Below are 24009 nucleotides of genomic sequence, written 5' to 3'. Positions count from 1 at the left end.
GCAAGGGTCTGTACACAATTCCTGGAAGCTGAAAATGTCCCAGTTCTTCCATGGCCTGCATACTCACCAGACATGTCACCCATTGAGCATGTTTGGGATGCTCTGGATCGACGTGTACAACAGCGTGTTCCAGTTCCTGCCAATAACCAGCAACTTCGCACAGCCATTGAAGAGGAGTGGGACAACATTTCACAGGCCACAATCAACAGCCTGATCAACTCTATGCAAAAGAGATGTGTCGCGCTGCATGAGGCAAATGGTGGTCACACCAGATACTGACTAGTTCTGATCCACACCCCTACCTTTCTTTTAAGGTATCTGTGACCAACAGATGCATATCTGTATTCCCAGTCATGTGAATTCCATAGATTAAGGCCTGATGTATTTATTTCAATTGACTGATTTCCTTATATGAACTGTAACTCAGTAAAATCTTTGAAATTGTTTAATGTTGCATTTATATATTTGTTCAGTATATATTTTAAATAGCTAGCTAATACTTTTAGAATAACTATAGGTTTTACCCCATCCCCCTGTTAACCAGAAGGTGGCAGTCTTCCTCTTCACTTTTGAAGTGTACAAAAAATGTGGGTTCATTTTAATAAGTGAATATACTGTATAACCTGTCCTCAATGTTTATTATTTGCACAACTAAGTCATTTGGCATAAAAAACAAATACACACTTTATCTTCATAATTTTATTGAAAATGTACATCAATGGAATCAAACTACAATCACGTATTTTATCATTAATTTGTGGTGTGGACAAGTAATTGACTAGGGAGGGGTGATTATGTCAGACGATAGAAAAATGTATGGCAACTTCTTACGCCAAAATGTAACTTTACACAGAGAGAAGAGTCACGTCCAAAGATCATATTTCATAAACAGGTCTCCACTTCAATACACAAAATATATCCTTATAAATTATACAAATGCATGAGTATCTATCTGTATCTAGCATTCAACTCCATCTCATTGTAATATTTGGCAATATGGGTGCCACAAATTGTGGAGAGGGGTGTAAACTGCACATTACAAGTAGTAATACACAAGATAAAACTGGTCCAAACAATCTAATGTGAAAGAGTGCAAAACGGAACTGTTAGGGGAGAAAACAACTATGTGGAGCAAAAGGTCAAAATCACAGAGGTGATGAAATTTAAAAAAAAAAGAGCATAAGACATGCAAAATACAGAATAGGTTGATGGTAGTTAAAGCACAATGCATAAAGGGCATTAAATGTGACCTACATGGTATTTCAGTACAGAAAAGGTGTTTTCACTAAATAAGTGCTTGACATGAATATGTCTTTGGCTCTTCTAAGTTGCAATGAAACAATCTATGCTGTGAACAAAGAATACTGTATTTCAATATACATTAATCCAGAGTCTTGGCTCTGTCACAAATGGTATGATGAAACTATTGATTAGATGTTTTTCTCTTGAACAACCGTTTAGAATCCTACCTGAGCACAGCTTTGTTCATTCATACACCAAGACAGATCTGCAAAATATTAAAGAGTGAAGGACTCCCACTTGCCAAAGTGTACCTTGATTAGGTGACAAAACGTAAACTATCCAAAAAATACCATGTGAAGCCCACATATGGCCATGTTCAACAAAGCAGATGAGATGGAAGTTAAAAAAGGTTGATGCAGTGAGAAAAGACAGGAAGAGGAAATGGGTGCTTAGTTCTTGTTGAAGCTGCAATCCCCTCTTCAGACATGTGGCCAAGACAGATTAAAAGAAGCTAGAGAGAAAGGAGACAAATGCAAGGTTACAAGAGATGCCCAAGCAGTCAGGGAAAGCAACAGTGCCTACCAGAAGGCAAGGTTCAAGATAAATAAGAAACAAGGGTTACTGACACTAACTCTGTTACAAATGCAATGTCCGTGTTGTAAGCTAAAAATAGCTACTAATATAATAACATACTACAGTACTTGAGTTGACCAATTCAATTTGAGCATAATACTGATTTAAAACATTGAATAAATTGTTTATTAAGTCTCATTGAGAACTGCTCGCAGCAGATATTATGTTCTCTGTAAATACAAAAAAGGTAGTCAGTGTCAGTTAATAAATCAAACAGACGATCTTAAACCTAATAATGATGGAAAAACTACCAAGTGAAGTACACAACAAAAACATGGACCCTAAATATCTATCCCTATAGAAGCAAAACGCAAATGGTGATATTAGTCAAAGTCAGCACCGCAAAAACACGACATGACAAAAAAAGCATAGCCATAGGTAAAAGACAGATTTAGCCACACAGCGAGCACATTGAGAAGCAATGAAATACAGATAGGGGTATTCTTTTGTTAATACATAAAGCAAATGAATGTTTGTTTTTTAACCCAGAAGGGTGGGGTCACAATGCCTCTCCTCAGCCTTGGGGTACCTGCTACCCACAAAGCCTGGTCCCTTAGCAAAGCTTGAGGGTGGAAGCACCTACTCAGTGCAGAGCCAGGGATTACTGCAAAGGAAAGGTAAATACACACAGAGCAGTGAGCAGGGGAACTAAAGCACAGTTTGTATGAATGACACAACACACCAAGGCACACCCTGCCAACCCATTGAGCTTAGGACAACAGTTCCCCAGAGACATTGAGACAAAGAGCAACTTGAGAAGGGATTGTGAGAAGTTGTAAACCATACCTACTACACCCCTGCATAATAATGTGTAAGTACGCAAGCGACTCATTTCAATACATTTAGACGAAAACAAAATGCCTATATCTGTGGACATTTGACTCATCAGACCAACTGTCCGACCTTTGTCACCGTACAAAGGCATGTCGATTATATTGAGCAAGGACATAGACATGTTTTTGGAGGGTGGTGTGGTGGTTGTACTAAATATTTTTCTGATAAAACATCCTGTCCTCAAGACACAGATGTGAAGGAAGTCGAGTTGAAAATAGAAACCACAATCTCATTGGCGCTCAAACTCATCTGCCAAACAAAGGAGTGTTCCAATCTTGTTTCTCTAGGAGGAATTGAGAATGACTGCTTGTCTGTTTGGACAAAAGCAGTGCAGCACTATAAGGCTGAATACTAACTTGACATTTGTGCACCTAACTTAAATGCAAGTGTCCTATTGACTTCAATGCATAATTAATGCGAAAGTCCAAGTCAGGATCCAGCCCTATGAATTCAGGTTCGCAGACAATTTCGCTCTGTACAGCTCTGTAAGGAGAGTTGTTTTGACAATAACAATGGCGTGATATCTCAAAGCCCTTGAATGAGTTAAATATCTAGACCAAATACAGTGTTTTCAACTGTTATTAGAATCTATGTGAAACCCTAATATCATCACGTTCAGAACCCACTCACATCCTGTATGTTTAAAATACTGCTTCATTATACATTTCATACACAATAATCGTGGCCACAGCTGAAATATTTGGTTAAATTCACCCTTTATTTCCTTTGGATATTAAGTATTTTTGTGTAACACTGATACAAGTGGAATACTGATCCCTACATGAATGTTATTTGTTTAAATGGCTTAAAATGTGCTTTTAAATGTATTTATTTTATTTTTATCAAAAGGTCACAATTGCACTAGAAATATACAAAATCACATTTGTGTAAAATGTGTAAATGTGAAAAGCTAATAAGTATGCAGATAGCATAACATTTATTAAAAACAATGAGGTATGGCAAAGAGATGACAAGAAAGCATTCATATCTGCACATGCACCAGGCTAAGATGAAATAACATCAGCAGTTGACTATTAACACTCACAGTCTTCATAGCTTCAGCGCCAGTTTGTTTGCGCTATCATGCCAACTCCCTGTCACTCATAGTCATGCCATGTTTGGAGTAGGCAAAAGCACAAACAGATCTGGGACCAGGCTACTCTCGATGGGCGGTGGACAACATGCCCTCATTTAAAACATACTACGATTGTGTCTTTATTTTCAATAAATTATGCATTGTATACCAATACGATATCAGTGCACATCTTCATAATCTCAAGTGGTTTAGGATACCGTTGGAGTGAGTAGAATAGTGGTAGTATGAAACATGAATGTCAATATGCTACCCCTGCTAAGTCTATGTAATGAGCACGGATTACACGCCACACACCACTCGCTTGGTCAGACCATAGCTGATGTGCGTTTCACCTTAGCCTCCACAAACTCCTGCCCGTCAACAGTAGTTGCGCATGTTAAAGTTAAAAGCACACTCAATCATGCGGAACAGGTCAACAAAAAGAGAATGTCTACTTTCCAACATAAAAAAATAAACAGGCAAACGCAGAATGATGGCTTGTAAAAACGTACAAAATAAGCATGCGTTCGAGTCAAGGATTCCTATTCACAGTAATGGCTGGATTCTTCCTCAGAGCAGGGACATGTGTGGGGTTTGGGAATGGGGGAAAGGGGGAAAGAGGGAGGACAGGAGGGCACAGAGAACAGCATGGCACTGCCAAGGATGGGGTGAAAACTCATTCACAGCTGGCTGAGGGAGGGAGCACTTTTCTACAGGAATCCTGAACTGGAAATAGAGAAAAGGACCATTACGCGTTAACAACACTAGTAGACATACTTGTTAATCAAATGACAGAATCATTCACGTTATTGGTCAAATGTAATGTCGAAAGGAACATGTGTTAAGGTTGTTACTGTTAATAAGACAGAGGTGGGGAGATTTAGAGTATCTGTTGAAACAAAATGTATTTGGTAGGCTAATAGCCTAACACACCAAATCAGTGGCCTTGTGGTTAGAGCGTCCACCCTGAGATTAGAAGGTTTGGAGTTCCTGTCCGAGTCATACCAAGGACTGTAAAAATGGGACCCGATGAGTCTCTGCTTGGCACTCAGCATTAAGGAGATATATTGGAGGTAAGGTCCTGCGATAAACTAGCGTCCTGTCCAGGGGGTGTCCTTGTACATCAAGCTGCCTCATTCTACAGTAACAGGAGATAGGCTCCTGCTCCTATTAGCCATTCGGGCCTTGTGTAAGGCTACTTACCTAATGGACTAACACGTCAATGTTAACCACGGTAAATCGTCTAGTGGAAATAAATGAATAAAAACGTTGCTAGCTAGCAACATTTTTGTTTCCGAGATTAACTAGGGAGGGATACGTGATTATTACAAACTTGATAATTTATCCTGAATTGACTATTATAATAATTCACCGATCCATTCTCAAGTTGCTTCTACAGGGCCTTAGAAAAATGCAGTCTGTCTCTATGGTTGATTTGTCTGTTCATTTCACACTGCTCATTTCCTGTGACCGTAGTCCAGAATGACACAGCAACGCTGAGACAGCAGGCTGTTTTTCATCACATTTAACTAAAAGGTCTTGAAGATGAGCCAGCCCAGGAGCAGCAGTTTACAGATAGCAAGACAGATGTCTTCCTATCCCACCCGCTCTCCCCTATGGCTGAATCTGTACAAATAGCGTAGCTCTCATTGTTGTTCTTTTTTCTCAACAAACAGCTAGGTGTCAAATAGCTGAAGGATCAACAAAAAAATTATATAAACAATCCCCATACACAAGAATTGGCTCTAAGGCTGAACGGCGGACTAGCGCGATCCTGCAGTGTCTGCTGAGCTCTCTCTGAATGCTCTTTGTGTAGTGGCTAGGCAGGGCCGGGAAGGGCAGGGGTGGACCACAAAAGCAGATTGTTGTGGTTTCAGAGGGCAGATGGGGCAGCACATCAGACAGGGGCTGATAAACGTGGTGATTTAATTTGAGACTCTTTTAGAGGCTGGCACGGGCACAGCCAACCACAGGACATGATCCACTGCTGCGGCAGTGATGTCATCTTCAGATAAGCCATGGGTGGATACAGACATTAATAAAATGTACCAACACTATAAATGTTACATATGATTTGTTACAAAGATTTGATGCATTGAATTAGTATCAGACCTGCGTTCAAATACTGTTTTAAATATCTCAATAACTTTCACATACATTCAAAGTAAGTATTCAGATATATTTTATTTGAAAAGACAAGTTGAATATTTTAATGTACACTAAATGACCAAAAGTATGTCAGGGCTCTGTGCAGTATGTTGAGGTCAGGGCTCTGTGCAGGCCAGTCAAGTTCTTCCACACCAATCTCGACAAACCATTTCTGTATGGACCTCGTTTTGTGCACGGGGGCATTGTCATGCAGAAACAGGAAAGGGCCTTCCCCAAACTGTTGCCACAAAGTTGGAAGCACAGTATGTCATTGTATGCTGTAGCGTTAAGATTTCCCTTCACTGGAACTAAGGGGCCTAGCCGAACCATGAAAAACAGCCCCAGACCATTATTCCTCCTCCACCAAACTTGCAACACTCACTACTGAGTTCCAAACTGCCTCTGGAAACAACGTCAGTACAATAACTGTTCGTTGGGAGCTTCATGAAATGGGTTTCCATGGCCGAGCAGCCGCACTCAAGTCTAAGATCACCATGCGCAATGCCAAGTGTTGGCTGGAGTGGTGTAAAGCCTACAGCCATTGGACTCTGGAGCAGTGGAAACGCGTTCTCTGAAGTGATGAATCACGCTTCACCATCTGGCAATCCGGCGGACGAATCTGGGTTTGGCGGATGCCAGGAGAACACTACCTGCCCCAATGCATAGTGCCAACTGTAAAGTTTGGTGGAGGAGGAACAATGGTCTGGGGCTGTTTTTCATGGTTCTGGCTAGGTCCCTTAGTTCCAGTGAAGGGAAATCTTAATGCTACAGCATACAATAACATTCTAGACAATCCTGTGCTTCCAGATTTGTGCCAACAGTTTGGGGAAGGCCCTTTCCTGTTTCAGCATGACAATGCCCCCGTGCACAAAGCGACGTCCATACAGAAATGGTTTGTCGAGATTGGTGTGGAATAACTTGACTGGCCTGTACAGAGCCCTGACCTCAACCCCATCGAACACCTTTGGGATGAATTGGAACGCTGAATGCGAGCCAGGCCTAATCGCCCAACATCAGTGCCCGATCTCACCAATGCTTGTGGCTGAATGGAAGCAAGTCCCCGCAGTAATGTTCCAACATCTAGTGGAAAGCCTTCCCAGAAGAGTGGAGGCTGTTATAGCAGCAAAGGGGGGGGACCAACTCCATATTAATGCCCATGATTTTGGAATGAGATGTTCGACGAGCAGGTGTCCACATACCTTGGGTCATGTAGTGTATTTGAAAATAGTATTTGAAAATGCTCTCAAAAACTATTTGGTAGACTATTTGTTTTTTACAAATAACAATTAAAATACTTAAATAAAAGTACTTGGGCTATGTATTTGAAAATACTCCAATACACAGAAAAAAGTATTTGAAATACCAGATACTCAAATACACATATATTTGAACCCAGGTCTGATTAGTATAAAATGTGAACTAATATGTATTGAAAGTAGGCCTACTGTACAGATGTTGCCTGTATTTCTAACAGCTGCTAGAAGTTAAGACTTATTTAAATCAATTTGAAAAAGTAATTACATTTGAGGACTTCCTTGTCCTTCTCATTTAAGTTCAAATATGTGTTTAACTGACATCTGATTTACATGTCAAAAAATAAATATATATATATCTCGATCGATGTGCTTTTTGTCATTGGTTACCAGGGGAACAGTTGAGTGAGCATGCCTTACCAGGACAAGATGTCTCATGCAGCATGCAGCAAGTGGGGGAGGAGTTAACTGTAAAACAGCATGGATGCAACATAGGTGACACATGCACTCATGGGAGACATATGGTGCATTCAAGACAACTCAAAAACTTGGAACCTCTATTGGTTGATTCAGATATTTTCCAAGTGGGAAACTCGGTCCTTATCTTTCTACAACGAGTTTCCAAGGACATTTGAGTTTCCGAGTTCCGAGTTGTCTTGAATGCGTCAGCACATACACATTCTCCATGTCACATCTACACCACTCATTAAAACATGCCATGCTCATGTCCTTTGGTGACTGAATAAAACATTGTTTTGTAGCCCAAGCTATCTACAGGCTTATGTTTTGAACAAGATAAGGAAATAGAGAGGCCAAGTTTGGGATTCAAAGGTTAAGCAAATGATGAAGTACTAACTAGCATTCATAGGGCCGGTTTCTCAGACAAGACTAAGCTAGGCTTTTAGTCTAGGTCAATGCTTAATCTGTGTCCGGGAAACTGGCCAATAATGTTTTGATCAGTCACCCAGAAACATTAAGTGAAAGGGATGGAGAGTGAAGAGAACCCTGTGAGGAGGAAAAACTACAGAGTTCAGAGATAGCGGAGAGAAATGACAGAAGAACTGTAAAGACAATAATTTAGAATAAAAAAAAGAACCTTTCTCAGTGCAAGTGTCTTCGTCCTTTCTAACAGGGCAGGTGGCAGGGCTCACATCAGTTTGAATACACAACCAGGAGTGATTACCAACATGAAGGGACCCACGTCAACAACCTATCTAACTGTCAACACGGCCCTACTACAGTAGCCCGATACTAAAGGTAAAACAAACTGTCACAATGACTTAACCAACATTCCTATGGGATATAGGCCTATACCAGCAGTGTCACTAGCCTGGGGTCAATACAATCAGATTACTGTAATACTACATCTAATCTAGATTAATCTGGTTTACGTTGAGGACTAGAGTAGGGTTGAGGATATTACTAACTATAGTCCTCTGTGTGATAAAGATATATAGAAAACAATCTAAAATCATATTAAAAGTGACAGTGATCCTAATTTCTGGTGCATATTCGTGTTCATTTTGGGGGAGAAAAATAGCAAGTCCACCTCTATACCATAGTTCTAAAGGCTTGAGAGCAAACGCTTGCTAGACTGCTAAACTAAGCCTTAGGGAGCATCTCTACATCTATTGCTCCTCCATTTCAATGTAACCAGAGTCAGCTCGTTGGTTATCGCTAATCCATTAGACTGGGGAGAGAAACCACTCAATGCTCGGTGACATTAATGGGACAAGCCAAAGCGGTGGTCAGGCAAAGAGTTCCTAGAAATGCATCGACATAAGGCAAATGAAAGCTTTGATTAATGAGTTTGTCATTTGTTTCCGTGTGGTGTGTGCCAGGCATCTTCATATCTGAGGTGCAGCTTTTGCAACAACAGTGTACAGCATCGTGCACCAGTAAAGTGCTCCACATACATACATCATTTATATTTTCATTAGTAAATCCTCTGTATCACCAAATATACATAGGGAGGGACAGTAATACATTTACTCACTATGTTGAGTAAATATCATTTAGAGATGGCATTCTAAGTGGAATTCTAAGTGGAATTAATGACCTAGTGTTTCCTATATTATTGTTTAGGTGGGCACCCCTCATTTTGGTTAATGAGGCCCTAAATGTTGATTTGGGGGCATTTGCACCCTGCCTAGAAAACACTATAGTGACAATTTATCCAGTTGTTCTTTGTTCCTCCTAGATCAGGTTGTAACATCCAGAATGCTCCGGTCCAGTATCCCTAAGGAATCCTCAAGGATAGCTGGGTGGTGTTCACGCAACAGAAAACGTGTTAAAACGTTTCGCAATGGAACATGAAAATGAGCGTTTCTCATTTGACAAGTCCAGGTAGTCTCTCCCTGTTTCGGTCCGTTCTCTTCCGTTTGGGTGCCTAATGAACATGACCCTGAACACTGCCTGCTGTGTGAGGAGGAGGGAGGTGAATGTGGAAGGAGATACTTACTTTTTCCTCTCCTTGTCCCTCTTGAGTGTGGTGGAGCCCCCTGCCTGCTGGGCCTGGGACTGCAGGAGCTCGGCGGCCGTCTTTTTCTGCTTGAAGCCGTTGAGCTCGTCATCCAGCGATTTCTTCTTGTCCTCCAGCTTCTTCTTCTCATCCTGGTGCAGCTTCTTGAGCCGGTCAAACTTCTCGTGCAGCTGTGTGGCGTGGGAGATAACTCACGTCTTAGATAGAAACTCATTTAAAAGGTGTGGTATCTGATGTAAATGTATCTGTAGCTTTGAGTACAAATAGAGATGTCGCACATGTAACCCTAGTTCTTGTTAGGTTGGTAGGATTGGTGATGATGTGGCAGAATTAAAGCATTAACTGGTAATGGAGAAACCTTCCTGTACACACACACACACACACACCTCTTTCTCTGCCTCCTTCAGTTCGGCTTCCTTTTCCTTGACTCTCTGGACAAACATCTGCCTCATCTCCTCCTCCTTCTTCTGCAGGTCGCCCATGAACTCGTTCCTCTTGGCCTCGTACGTCTCCTGCAGACTGGGGTCCACACAGAAAGAGGAAAGTCATAAATTAAGTTACACATGTTCGAACTATGTCGCTACATTCACATTACAGTGAATTACAGCAGAGTGTAATTGAAATCAGAATGCAACAAGTGATTTTCATTAACTAAGGGGGTGGTAGGAAGTGGAAAGTAGTGCACACTCCTTGGCGTGGATTTTAAAGCACTGAAATGATGTTAGCATTGGCTTGAGGGAGTTTCAACCATTGTTAAAAAAAAACTTACACTCGTGGGAATTGGCCTATTTGGATAGGGCTAAATTGAAATGTTTCTTACAGAAGAAATAACCATGGTAGCAATTAAAAGGGAACAGTTTGGAGATTCTGGGAAAATTATTAGACTAAAAGTGAAGACACAACAGTTGACACAAGACTGAATCCAAACATTAAACTGTTGGTTTTATCTGCATTTAACATTTACTATACTTTTCGGCACATTTGTTGATAACGAAATCTGCAAATACACTGGATACATTCAATGACATGATAAGAATATTATTGGAAAATGTGGGGTAGGTGCAACATAAGACAGAAAAATGACACAGGTTTGAGTGAGAGGTCTAACTGGTGTTTCCAAGTGGCCACACACCTCTCCAAAGTGTGCTCAGTTCCTAAGTAATTTCAATGCACTTTTATGACTCAAAGAGTCTTCAACTATGTGTTTTTTTTTTAGCTCTCCTAGCTGTGCCGTTGAGGAACTAGAGCAAGCACACTTGTAGTTGTTTTGTTTGGAACACAGCCCTGCATTCCCGCCTTTACACAATTACTGTTGTTGTTTACACAATCCAAAAATGGACCATTATAAATCGCAATCTGTCCATTATAAATACGATCTTACAGTGTTAGGCTTTCACAAGGCAATTCAGAGAAGCAGATCGTAATTTTGGTGCGCATAGAATGGAGTCATGAGTGCATTCAGATGCATGGTCCACTGCAAACGTTCTTCACAATAAAACAAACATAGGCTCATTCTGTTCAGGACAACCCAGGGTATAACGCCATGTCAACTTGTAACTGTATATCAAACATAGTGATCATAAACGTTGACCCTGTATATGACATGAGTTTTATGATATGGAAATATGAAGTGCACATTTGGACTCACAGGTGTTTGGCTTGCTTGTATGACATCAAAGCGGTATTTATTATAATCCTCAATGTCTCATCTTTCAAAATACATTGAGTCCTCTTAATTTAAAGATTTTCCCTCATTCAGACAACAAAACATTTGCAAAAGTTGCCCAATTATTGGGAGGGATGGGGGGAACTTCTTGACGCGCGAGGTGCTCAAGTTCAGAACAGCTGTCAGTCAAAACCCATACAGCGCTGTGACGTGGAGACCCTGAGCTCTGTTACTGTACAGCCACTGCGTTCCAATTTAGGCGCTTATCAGTATCCAAATCTGCCATTTTCAACCCGAATACAAGTGTAACGAGCTACATCCATGACAGCAAATGTGCAGGGTGGAGAATTGTGACGCGGTCTTGGAAGGATGTAGGGAGTAAAGAGGAAACTGGAAGCGAGGAGGAAATAGGAAGGGAAACAGCCGCACCTGAAGGGTTTGCAGTCGGGGTCCGTGTCCTTGAAGCCCATCTCCTCCAGCTTGCAGCGGCGGTAGAGCTCGTAGTGACGCGTGTGGGTCTGCTCCCGCAGGTCCTCCATGTTCACCCGGATCAGCATCTCCCGCAGCTTCACAAAGTCACAGTGGTTCTCATTCTCCACTGCCGACGACAAACACACACACACAGACACAGACACCCCATAGAGTGAACTGAGTAGAGCGTGGAGCACAACGTCAGAGACAGCCTTGGGCCACAACTATTGTATTTGTGTTCCATGTGAGGACAAGGCTAGTTCATACAACCCCCCCACGTATCCACACACAGCCTAAATCGACATACGTACGAGCACACCATAGGGAACCAAATTACAAATTGACAGCTGATAAGGTGTGGGGATATGGAGGAAGTGTCATCTAATTCTAATATCTTATAATTTGATATACTGAGAATACGAGACATTTCACATTTATCTTCCTATGGTAAGTCAGTGACTTTCTCTGATAATCGTCACAGGTTTCACAATCTACCACTTTTCAAGCATTACTGACTTGTTTGCGATAAATCGATAAATCCATAGAATCCTCAAACATTTGTGACATGGAATTCGGTTACTCCCCATCTAAGTGACATGACTCAAGCAACAGCTGCTGTTGGTCATACATTTATGCAAGAGTGGAGGCATGTAGTGTTAAATAGACAAACATGAATGAGATTACATAAGCAGCAGTGATGGATTCCCTCTTGACGGTATGAATGCTGTTGTTTAGGGAGTTGAGTGGGAGGGAAACGGTGGCGGGAGGATCCCCCTATCATTTCCTCTGTGATACGTGACCTAGCTTACCCTGCACCGTTCCCCAGGGGTACTGCCGCGCTTTCACCATCTTGTTGCCGATCTTTACTTCCTCCGTGCTTCCCACAACGGCGAACGGCAAATGGCCCTGCGGAGCCGAAGGAAGAAAGGATTCTATTACATAACTTCATTATTTATTTGTTTAGATTTGGATAAATTGGAGCATATCTCTTGACAGGCAAACCAATTGCAGAGTGAACCAATTACAAAGTGAACTATATGTGACATGTCAAGTTAGGCCTACAATAGCAAATTGATATACGTTCCCTACATCCAACAACAATAGCTCATTTTCATAAACAGGGAGTGCTTCTCACTGAAGTGGTCGGGTTGGTGACCTTTCTGCCAGAGTGGAAGCATCATTGTGAGAACGGAGGGCGAGAGCCTCGAGAGCTAATTGACTAACGCAAATCAGCTGGGTTCTGCTCAGTGCTCAGTCAGAAGCATTGGCATGCTCTACTCGCTTGTCACTCCTCATGGTCCGCTCATTTAGCCCTGGCCCTGTTGTCAGTGGCCAGGGGCCCTTTCCCACACTGAGAGCTTCCTGTAGCGAGAGCTAGCTGATTGTCCTACACTGTCCTGGACTGTACTGTCCCCTCCCTGTGTGGACACAGATGGTGCTTGTATCCTGTTCTAGTGTTGCATGTTGTTCTGAGAATTAACTGAATAAATGACCCAGAACTCATAGTGAAAGGATTCTCACATGAGGGTTACAGATACACAACTATATCTACTGTAATGATTCTGTCCACTGTATTGTATGTATATTGTTTTCTAATGTGCCTGTCCTCACAAAAATATCTTCCATGAAAACAGACAATCAAGTATCGTATTATATGATTTTCTCCCTAATCAAACCATGTCAGTCATACTTATAGTTCTCAACTATAACTAAAAAGTCTATATTGATAAAATTTGCTGAAATGCTACTGAACTAAAATGAGCGGCATCAGAGAAGGGTTAGCTTACGTTCATGGTGGAGTTGATCTCTGCCACCGTCTCGTCGTCGGTGGGGAACTGGTAGATCTGAACGCCGTTGCTGACCAGCTCACTGGTGATCTTGATCTTGAACTTGGTCAGCTCGCTCTTGGAGATGGCGTCTGATTTGGCGATGATGGGGATGATGTTGACCTGTCATTTGAGGAGATTGAATTAGATTCTAAAACGTTATTAGGCTATCCGCTAATGAGGAAATTATGTATGGTGCATATAGACAAAACAATCCATCAAAATACATACAAATAACACAGATCTTGTAATACCTTACGGACTTGCATCAAGATAAAAGCATACTGAATCACAATTATTTTGAAGACTGTGCGAACAAATAATGCCTACACTTTGGGATATAGCTAAATAAGGATTGGCTTTGAGGCTCATGACAAATGCAATTTACAACACTACACTTTCACCAGGACAAAACAACAACTGAAACTAACTTGTTTAAATTGGGTCTACTTTCAAACAGAGCCCATAAATAATTATATGGTTATTTAATCCAAAACCTCTCTCAGCTCCAAACATTAAGGGTTGGTTTCCCAGATAAAGACGAAGCCTAGTCCTGGACTAAAAAGCCCTTCGATGGAGCTTCTCCACTGAGAATTATTTTAAGTACAGGAATAAGCTTAATCTATAATAAGCACATACGGTGCATTCAAATAAAAGAAAAAAAGATTTGCCACATGTGCCGAATACAACAGTGAAATGCTTACTTACAAGCCCTTAACCAACAATGCAGTTTTAAGAAAAATAAATGTTAAGTAAAAAATAGATAAGTAAAAAACAAATAATTAAAGAGCAGCAGTAAAATAAAATAACAGTAAGGAGGCTATATACAGGGGGTACCGGTACAGAGTCAATATGTGGAGGCACCGGTTAGTCGAGGTAATTGAGGTAATATGTACAGTGAGGGAAAAAAGTATTTGATCCCCTGCTGATTTTGTACGTTTGCCCACTGACAAAGAAATGATTAGTCTATAATTTTAATGGTAGGTTTATTTGAACAGTGAGAGACAGAATAACAACAACAAAAATCCAGAAAAACACATGTCAAAAATGTTATAAATTGATTTGCATTTTAATGAGGCAAATAAGTATTTGCGAGCATCTCTTATGCAGCCAGGACATCACAGCTAGCTAGCTAAACGTGGGGAACATCTGGCCAAGACAGGATATAAATAGACCCTGAGATCTGGGCCTACCCTCCCTTCCTTACGTTTCTCTGGATGCCTTGTGCCTTGGTCAAAAGCAGGGATATCATCTAGCCGGATACGGAAAAAAAAAATGTAGCTTGTCTTTTTAAATCTGAACACCTCTAGTCTCTACTAGCTTCAGGAATGTTTGTGCATTTTCAATTCGGGCCCATCTATGTGCATTTCCGACATAATCAGAGCTTGGAACGAAGTAAAGATTTTTTTTTTTAACTGGTAGCGCAGAGCAGTAAGAGAGAGTAGTACTAGTGAACCTCCAACGCATGCTCCATCTCGTGAAGAGCTCTCCAAACACATTGTTAATGATGAGAGCCTACTGATCCAGCTAGCTCAGAAGAAACACTACCTCCAGCCCCCATGTTTGGTGCAAACAGAAGCAGAACATGAAGAGAGGGAGGGAAGAGATACAGTATGTCCAAATATCCGCTTCAATGGAGCCCACATGACTGAAGAGGCACAAGGAGGCAGGGGGGTCTTTGTCAAACATCCACCCACCACCACTTGTCGCCCATAAACTCAAGAGACACTGCACTTCCTCCTACGCAACCAACTTTTTTTTCACTCACTTTGGCCAGCCTCAAACGCCATCCACTAGCATTGGCCCTTGGACACCCCTATAGAGGGCTTTACAGTCGCTAGTAGCTATGATGCTGGGCTGATGCTAAGAGCTGTGTGATGTATACACAGGGAGGCTTCTGCTCTGGATCAAAGATCACACTGTTGTGAGAGACTGAGAGGTGGGTAGGATACAGCTGCTCTGGCAAACACTGAGGAGCCCCTTTCTTCAAAATCCAGGAAGTCTCTATGCAAATAGGGCTTTTTGAGGTGGCATTAGGAAAATTGAGTGAGCGGTCACCGTGACGATCAAGGGCCTGCGTTTTACGGCTGACCTACACCGACGCTGTCACAGGACAGGAGCGCATCTGTGAGCGTGCAAAGTGTGTGGAAATAGTTTATGAGCCACCGTGAAATGATGATGAAGTGCTCTGTGACGACATCGATGATGCCTTGCATCTACATATTGACATCGTCTTGAGGCTAGAGAGCTCTCTCTTTCCCCCCCTGCATTTTATAAATAGCTATGACAAAAATATGACTCTTCGACTGAGGTTCCCATCATATTAGGGAGACTGCTTTTCAAGTGACACTTCAAAATCAGCAGAGTTCAATAAATGGATCGCGTAATATGGTAATTTAGCAGATATCTTTAGCCAAAGTGACTTACAGAGAAGCCAACATTGACAGTGACACATATAGGCCAACTTAGTATACTATATCTGGCCCATGCAGGAATTTAACCCACTGATCCTTTGGAATCATAGTGTAATTAGCTAGCGTCGCAGCTCACCTTGCTGTCCAGTTTCTTCATAGTGACCAGGTCCAGGGACTTGAGGGAGTGTCCGGTGGGCGCGATGAAGTACAGGCAGGCGTGGATGCGAGTGTCGTGGTAGCTGTGTAACGTGCGCTTGATTTTCAGCTCCTCCTGCAGATAGGCCTCGAACTGGGTGTCGATAAACTCCACAATAGACTTGTAGCTGAGGAGAGAAAAACTTAAATGGGTTATTAATGTGTTATAAACGCATGATAAACAGGTAATAAGGAAACTAGGTTTATGACAGCGGAGCACCTAAAAGAGAAAGTATCTTACTATTGTCTATGAAGGGTTCAAAGGTAGCTATCCCTTTGCCTTTTTAAAAATGTCTCACTCAAAATCAAGACAGTTCCACCACCATATAATATCAGAAGGTGTTGTAAAGCATCTCTTAAGTGAGAGATTAAAGCCAGTTTGTTTTTTCATCCCAGAGTGTAGTCAATGAGAGGTAGCTAGCTCCCTATAAGGAACCTGCTGATCCCTCATTCAGCTGAGCTGGGTCTCATTAGCTGGGAGTCATCAGGCAGAACTTGGGATGGATGCCACTAACTGCTAGCCCTTAGCTCACACTGGCGCTCACATGACATCATCCAATCCTCTCTCTGTGATCTCTCATGACGAGGAATGAGGATCACATGACAGGAGGGAGAGAGAGTGGAGACAATTAGATCCCATGTTGACTAGAACGTTTCCATCAGTGGGGAAAAGTGACAGGTAGAGCAGTACTCCTTTCCCCACAGACAAAACAGTATGATTTAGCCCTGAAGACTCCTGGCTCAAGTGTCAGACTGCTGATATTTCTATTGTCTGTTTTCATAAAGGTATGGGAGTGGGATAATAAGAGTGGTCCCTGATGTTCTACTAGACTCCAGAGGGGGCGACCTCAAGTCCACACTTCATAGGGGGGCATCTCAAGCATGCACAATTAATGAGTGACATTCACAAACGATCAATGCCGTGAAAGATAACATATTCTTGGTAGCGGTATATAAACACCAGGATCGTATTCATTTGTTTTCTTCTGTTTTGTGCCTAATGAATGCGACCCATAAGTTATTGTACAATCTAAACATCTCTTAGACACATGAAGAGGAACCTGGGGCTCTCTTACCAAAGTCATACATGCACACACACACACACACACACACACACAGTATATTCATATGTTTATCTACATCATTGTCTCTCACCTGTCCTCTTTGTTAATCTGGTCTCCGAAGCCCACAGTGTTGACCACGGTCAGCTTGAGGCGCACGTTGCTCTCCTGGAGCTCGTAGGTGTTGGACTTGAGCTGCACGCCCGGCTGGTTGTGCTGGGTGGGCTCGCCCTCGAACTTGGTGTTGAACAGGGTGTCCATAAGAGTGGACTTGCCGAGGCCCGTTTCCCCTAAAACACACATCTTCAGTTAATTCACTATTGTGTCCTTTTTCTGTGGACTCTGTATCTGGACTTTGAGTTTGTGTGAGATAGTTGTACTAAGCTCATTGGGCATTTATAAGCTATATTCTCCAAGAATCAATGGGTATAGGCTACATTATATCATTAATGGAAATGGCCATTGAACATCAGGGAATATCCCAGATTGGGCCATTGTCAGAATAAATGTGGGCTTAAAAGGCACATTACATACTGTGCATGCATACTGTACATTACAGGATTTAGTACTGTACATCCCTGTTGAAAAGACTACAGTTCTACAATCTGGACTCGGGCTGCAGAGCAGATCTCTCTATGCCACCAGAATGTACATTATATGGACACTTCCCATTTTTCACATCTTCATAAATTTGGCGTGTGAACCCCTCCCTCTGGCTTCTCTGCTGCTTTTGGCAGGAGAGGAGCTTTTCAATGGAATAAAAAAAAAGATACGCCGTAGAAACGTTTAATAACTTGGCTGCCTTTAAGAGGAACTACATTGAATGTGACATCTTGAAGCAGGGCAGCGCAACAACAAGCTAATCCTATGTTCACCATGGTTGATATCTGGAGCAGACCATGGAAAAAAAGGGCAGCAAGGGTCTGAGTCACGGATGTCCTGATGCGTTCTGACAAACTCATACTGTTCGAAGCTATCAGTCGAGTGAGTCAGCTGCCTTCCTCTCCCAGTGCCAGAAAATGTTTTGGGTCAAAAGTAGTTCACTATATAGGGAGCCATTTGGGATGCAGACCTAGGCCTATTTCTGTTCATCTGACACCACATTTACACACGGAGCAAGCAGAGCGGTACACTGCCAACGCCAGTAGCCTTCTATTCACAGCGCATCAGGGTTTCACTCTGAGTGCACACTAAATAGTAAACGGGGGATAGAATGGAACAGCACAGTGCCTGTGTCTGAGAGAGAGAGAGAGTCTACCTCAGGACTTTGTCGAGAGGTTTCTGTGGTCTCCCATCATCCTTATAGAAACTTGTCAGGGCTGAACAAAGCTATGAGCATCTCGCTTGGTAGGGACCCATGCTGAACCTCATGCTAAAGATGGGGTCCTGACATCAAAAGGTTTACATTTGAACGTACCAGCAAAAAGCATTTTTTAAAATCTAAGTATTGTGAAGAAAAACAGCAGTTATGATGAATCCTAATGGGGATGTACTACAGCAGAATTTTTTTTGCTCTCAATTCAGTTCTTGCTGTTTTGTTTAGACCACAACCACAAGCCTCCGGATCGCATTTCTGGGCTTTGAGCTGTAGGCCTGTGCAGTTTACAACTGTTTTGCTTTCTCTGACTTTAGAGTAGGCTGTAATAATAGAGGTTCATTTGGCTTCTGCCATTGCTTTGGAATGTTTTGATTGCCACGGATAGCTTTCTAGTAATTCAGAGTGTGTAAAATGGAGAGGGGATTGTATTCTGTTTCCTACTTTCAACAAAATTTACAAAATGGACCATTTGGTTTAAACATATACAGTGCCTTGCAAATGTATTCATCCCCCTTGGCGTTTTTCCTATTTTGTTGCATTACAACCTGTAATTTAAATGGATTTTTATTTGGATTTCATGTAATGGACATACACAAAATAGTCCAAATTGGTGAAGTGAAATGAAAATAATAACTTGTTTCAAAAACGTCTAAAAAATAAATAATGGAAAAGTGGTGCATGCATATGTATTCACCCCCTTTGCTATGAAGCCCCTAAATAAGATCTGGTGCAACCAATTACCGTCAGAAGTCACATAATTAGTTAAATAAAGTCCACCTGTGTGCAATCTAGGTGTCACATGATCTCAGTATATATACACCTGTTCTGAAAGGCCCCAGAGTCTGCAACACCACTAAGCAAGGGGCACCACCAAGCAAGCGACACCATGAAGACCAAGGAGCTCTCCAAACAGGTCAGGGACAAAGTTGTGGAGAAGTACAGATCAGGGTTGGGTTATAAAAAAATATCAGAAACTTTGAACATCCCACGGAGCACCATTAAATCCATTATAAAAAAATTGAAAGAATATGGCACCACAACAAACCTGCCAAGAAAGGGCCGCCCACCAAAACTCACAGACCAGGCAAGGAGGGCATTAATCAGAGGCAACAAAGAGACCAAAGATAACCCTGAAGGAGCTGCAAAGCTCCACAGCGGAGATTGGAGTATCTGTCCATAGGACCACTTTAAGCCGTACACTCCACAGAGCTGGGCTTTACCGAAGAGTGGCCAGAAAAAAGCCATTGCTTAAAGAAAAAAATAAGCAAACACGTTTGGTGTTCGCCAAAAGCCATGTGGGAGACTCCCCAAACATATGGAAGAAGGTACTAAAGAGACTAAAATTGAGCTTTTTGGCCATCAAGGAAAACGCTATGTCTGGCGCAAACCCAACACCTCTCATCACCCCGAGAACACCATCCCCAAAGTGAAGCATGGTGGTGGCAGCATCATGCTGTGGGGATGTTTTTTATCAGCAGGGACTGGGAAACTGGTCAGAATTGAAGGCGCTAAATACAGGGAAATTATTGAGGGAAACCTGTTTCAGTTTTCCAGAGATTTGAGACTGGGACGGAGGTTCACCTTCCAGCAGTACAATTACCCTAAGCATACTGCTAAAGCAACACTTGAGTGGTTTAAGGGGAAACATTTAAATGTCTTGGAACGGCCTAGTCAAAGCCCAGACATCAATCCAATTGAGAATCTGTGGTATGACAAAGATTGCTGTACAACTTGAAGGAGCTGGAGCAGTTTTGCCTTGAAGAATGGGCAAAAATCCCAGAGGCTAGATGTGTCAAGCTTACAGAGACATACCCCAAGAGACTTGCACCTGTAATTGCTGCAAAAGGTGGCTCTACAAAGTATTGACTTTGGGGGGGTGAATAGTTATGCACGCTCAAGTTCTGTTTTTTTGTCTTATTTCTTGTTTGTTTCACCCCAAAAAATATTTTGCATCTTCAAAGTGATAGGCATGTTGTGTAAATCAAATGATACAAACCCCCCCAAAATCCATTTTAACTCCAGGTTGTAAGGCAACAAAATAGGAAAAATGCCAAGGGGGGTGAATACTTTCACAAACCACTGTAAATCAAAATAAGGCTTAAAGACAACATGCTTCATAACCAGACCATTTCACCATAATAGATAAATATGAAAACTATCTGTCAATGATGCCCAAATACCATTCAGCTAAGTTGTATACAGCCTCAAAATGAGGCCTATGGCATACGCATTTCATTCTGAGATCCTGTAATATAGGGAGTGAAATATACATTTACATTTTAAGTCATTTCAGCAGACGCTCTTATCCAGAGCGACTTACAGTTAGTGAGTGCATTCATTTTCATACTGCCCCCCCCCCCCGTGGGAAACGAACCCACAACCCTGGCATTGCAAGCACCGTGCTCTAACAACTGAGCTACAGGGGACTACACGCATGTCTATTGTCTATTGCTTTGAAATTATTGGGGGGAGATGCAGAATTACACTTGACTGGAATCATTTTAGGGGCTTCATTTCTACGCGCAGTCCCAGACGATAGCTTGACTGACGGAAGATGAATTAGCTACGGTAATCAGAGTTGACTACTGACCAGTGAGAAGCAACCAAAGTGGGTCAAAGACAGAATGGATTGGGTTTGCATCTACAGTGGAAACGCCTGACATAGGCCTACATTGCGGCAGAGAAGGGCTCCCATTTTGCCTTCAGGAGAAAAAAAGGGAGGTTTTACGCATGACACACTCACCAACACAGAGGATGTTGAAGCAGAAGCCGTGGTTGACAGACTTGTTGACCAGCTGGTCGGGCATGCTATCAAAGCCGACATGGCCGGCTAGAGGGACGGCACGAGCACCTTCTCCCTAAAGACAAGAGAATGACTTTGAAATTAGAAACACTGAGTAAAGATGTGTAATTAATCATTAACAACCGGGTATAATCGCAGATGCATATGAAACTGGGGTGGTATGGATAAGGCTATCGTAACTTAGGTAAACATAGGCTGATCATAATATTATTATTTCACTTCAGTTTACACATTTCATGCAGGACCAGCCAACACAGAAATGTGACATTTCAAACATTGACTTCCACAACTACTGGTAGTACAGTTTTTAAGGCACAAACTGAAGAGTTAACCATAGCTACAATCTTCTATGGTTTAAGCTTAATGTAGCTTTTTTTGCCAGACCCATTCCATTGTATTCTACCAAGATAATTCTTGTCAGCTAATTTCTCTGGTGCTCTAGCTGTGATACACTTCCTGTTTCCTGCTGACATATTTGCATACAGCAGTCTAGACTGTTGAAACCACGATGTCCATATATGGAAAGTAAAACATCACATTTGAAGAGTTACAGGCTGTACAGGTGTTGAAAACAAGCCATGCACAGTAGAACGATGGCATGTTTGTGTGAGAGTAACAATTCCACGTTATAAATGTATTATAACAAATGACCCAACTTGATACAGGAGGACATGGATCCTACGAGTCCCATCGAAAATGTTGTAGACCCTAAATCCATAAGGGTCTAATATGGAATGTGTGTGTGTGTGTGTGTATGTGTTTTTACTATCCTTGTGGGGACCAGAAGTGCACACAAGGATAGTAAAACAAGGAAAATTCATACAAGTGGGGACATTTCGCAGGTCCCCACAAGGAAAAAGGCTTATGGGTTAGGTTTAGGGGTACAATTAGGGTTTGGGTTAGATCCCCACAAAGTCAGTAAAACAAACGTGTGTGTGTGTGTGTGTGTGTGTGTGTGTGTGTGTGTGTGTGTGTGTGTGTGTGTGTGTGTGTGCATGAAGGAAGCTAGCATCATCACACATTCTCTGCTTCTTGAACTGCACAGGGTGGTGATGTGAGCAGGAATGCAAGGAATTTAGATTACATGGAACTGCCAAGCATGCCCTCAATAGTGAATCAACTGAAGCAACCACACCACTAAAAGGCCTAAATGTTTTTAAAATATATAGTGGCTTTGAGGCAGACTGCAAAATCCACTCAGCTAAAAGAGGAGAGGTTGAAAATAGTTATGCAGACTGGGGTAAACAGTTGTCATTTGTATAGTTAGAATTGTGTTTAAACAGCTGAAAGGCTATTAGTTAAACAGATGGTTTTTCTTGACTCAACAAACACTCCTCAGCTGGCCTACATGTGCAGCATTCCCAAACCCAAGGCCTACTTGGGATCAAAGACACATCTGCGTTGCACAATTACATAATGCTTGTTGTTCTCGTCCATTCATTTAGACATTTCGGTTGAATTAACTGCACACAAAAAAGCGTTCATGTAGGCGAACATAACCGGAAAACCTATTTACGTTAGCCTACCAATCTAGCCCAAAGGCCGGCAGATGGCGATATTGATCCGGTATTGATGGTTTAAACGACTCAATATCGCCATCTGCCGGCCTTTAGGCTACTACCAATCCTTCAACCAGTGACTTTTCAAGCCTACTTCACTCTCACATTCTGAAATTAATTAAACCACTTTTGATGAATCCATATTACCCTCGTTATTATTTAGGTCTATATTATATACAAATATTAATAATTCCCACCCAGTTGTACCCTATATGATTCGTTATGCACATCAGACAACGCCCAGCAAACAAAGTAACAGGGCTGACAGGACCAGAAACAACGCTATAGGCTACTAACAGAATCGAACCAACGAGAGATGGCGGATATGCATGCAAATTGAAATGTCCAGAATAAAATATACAGTCATAATATCCTTAAATAGCATATCAATGTGAAGTATAGATAGATTTAATTGAGAAATTGAGAAATTATGAGGATACTGGATAGCAACGATAACCAAAAATGCGAACGCATGCGTGCAAATGGAGACTATCGAATGTTCGTAATAATTTGTATTTTTATCAATCCTGCGGTTTCGTAATGAGCGATATATATTTAGATAAATTGTATCATTACGATAATAACGTTCTAATAGAGGTAATTTGATATCGAGCTAGCCTATAAAAAACGGTGCAACAACCATGGTGAGAGGGGCTTTCCACCGACATCTATCCATGCTGTTTGAGTTAAATTCACCCAATACTTATCAAAATTAATAATTTTTGCAAGCTACAACGGTGCCCTAGCCAAAAAAAGCTAGAAAATCATCCTTAACTATAGTACTCACCGCTTGCCTAGCTATTTCAGTGGCCGCCATGGTTCTTTTTTGATGAAGACCCTATGTAGGAAGCTGCACTACTATTCTGCTAGCAGCACTAACAATGACGTCACTTTCCTATGGTAATGTTGAAACCTTCAAAATAAAAGGCCGCATTTCAAAACATTGCAAGGTGGATAACTCATTCAAAAGATATAACATTTTAATCAATGTCGATTTTTATTGTGCTTATACGCAAATGCAAGAAGGAA

The 24009-nt window shown here is 41.7% G+C and overlaps 1 protein-coding gene across 4 annotated transcripts; it reads right to left on the bottom strand.

The window, feature by feature from the left end:
• Window positions 1–687: 687 nt before the first annotated feature.
• Window positions 688–23863, bottom strand: LOC311105315 (septin-6). Of its 4 annotated transcripts, XM_084147428.1 has the most exons (11): window positions 23768–23851; window positions 21362–21476; window positions 17395–17590; window positions 16181–16367; window positions 13592–13753; window positions 12614–12710; window positions 11763–11931; window positions 10054–10186; window positions 9647–9837; window positions 7606–7653; window positions 3407–4510 (listed from the first exon to the last, which is right to left on the bottom strand). In XM_084147428.1, the coding sequence occupies exons 1-10, from the start codon at window positions 23795–23797 to the stop codon at window positions 7650–7652; spliced, it is 1284 nt and encodes a 427-aa protein (XP_084003554.1). In that variant the 5' UTR covers window positions 23798–23851; the 3' UTR covers window positions 3407–4510; window positions 7606–7649. The 4 variants fall into 4 exon arrangements, with proteins under 4 accessions (XP_084003553.1, XP_084003551.1, XP_084003554.1 ...); XM_084147427.1 differs by lacking the exons at window positions 3407–4510; window positions 7606–7653 and adding an exon at window positions 688–1753 and having other exon boundaries at window positions 23768–23837; XM_084147425.1 differs by lacking the exons at window positions 3407–4510; window positions 7606–7653 and adding an exon at window positions 688–2479 and having other exon boundaries at window positions 23768–23830.
• Window positions 23864–24009: the final 146 nt, after the last annotated feature.

Source organism: Coregonus lavaretus, assembly GCF_964263955.1.
Source record: "Coregonus lavaretus genome assembly, chromosome: 29".
Classification (NCBI taxonomy): Eukaryota; Metazoa; Chordata; class Actinopteri; order Salmoniformes; family Salmonidae; genus Coregonus; species Coregonus lavaretus.
This window is presented reverse-complemented; position numbering and strand designations above follow the sequence as displayed.

Excerpts from the sequence above, each read along its gene's own strand:
- LOC311105315 (XM_084147425.1), bottom strand. The coding sequence starts at position 23,797 with ATGGCGGCCACTGAAATAGCTAGGCAAGCG. Across the intron at positions 21,477-23,767 it reads CTGAAATAGCTAGGCAAGCG|GGAGAAGGTGCTCGTGCCGT; the intron begins GTGAGTACTATA and ends TCTTGTCTTTAG. Across the intron at positions 9,838-10,053 it reads TGAAGGAGGCAGAGAAAGAG|CTGCACGAGAAGTTTGACCG; the intron begins GTGTGTGTGTGT and ends CACGCCACACAG.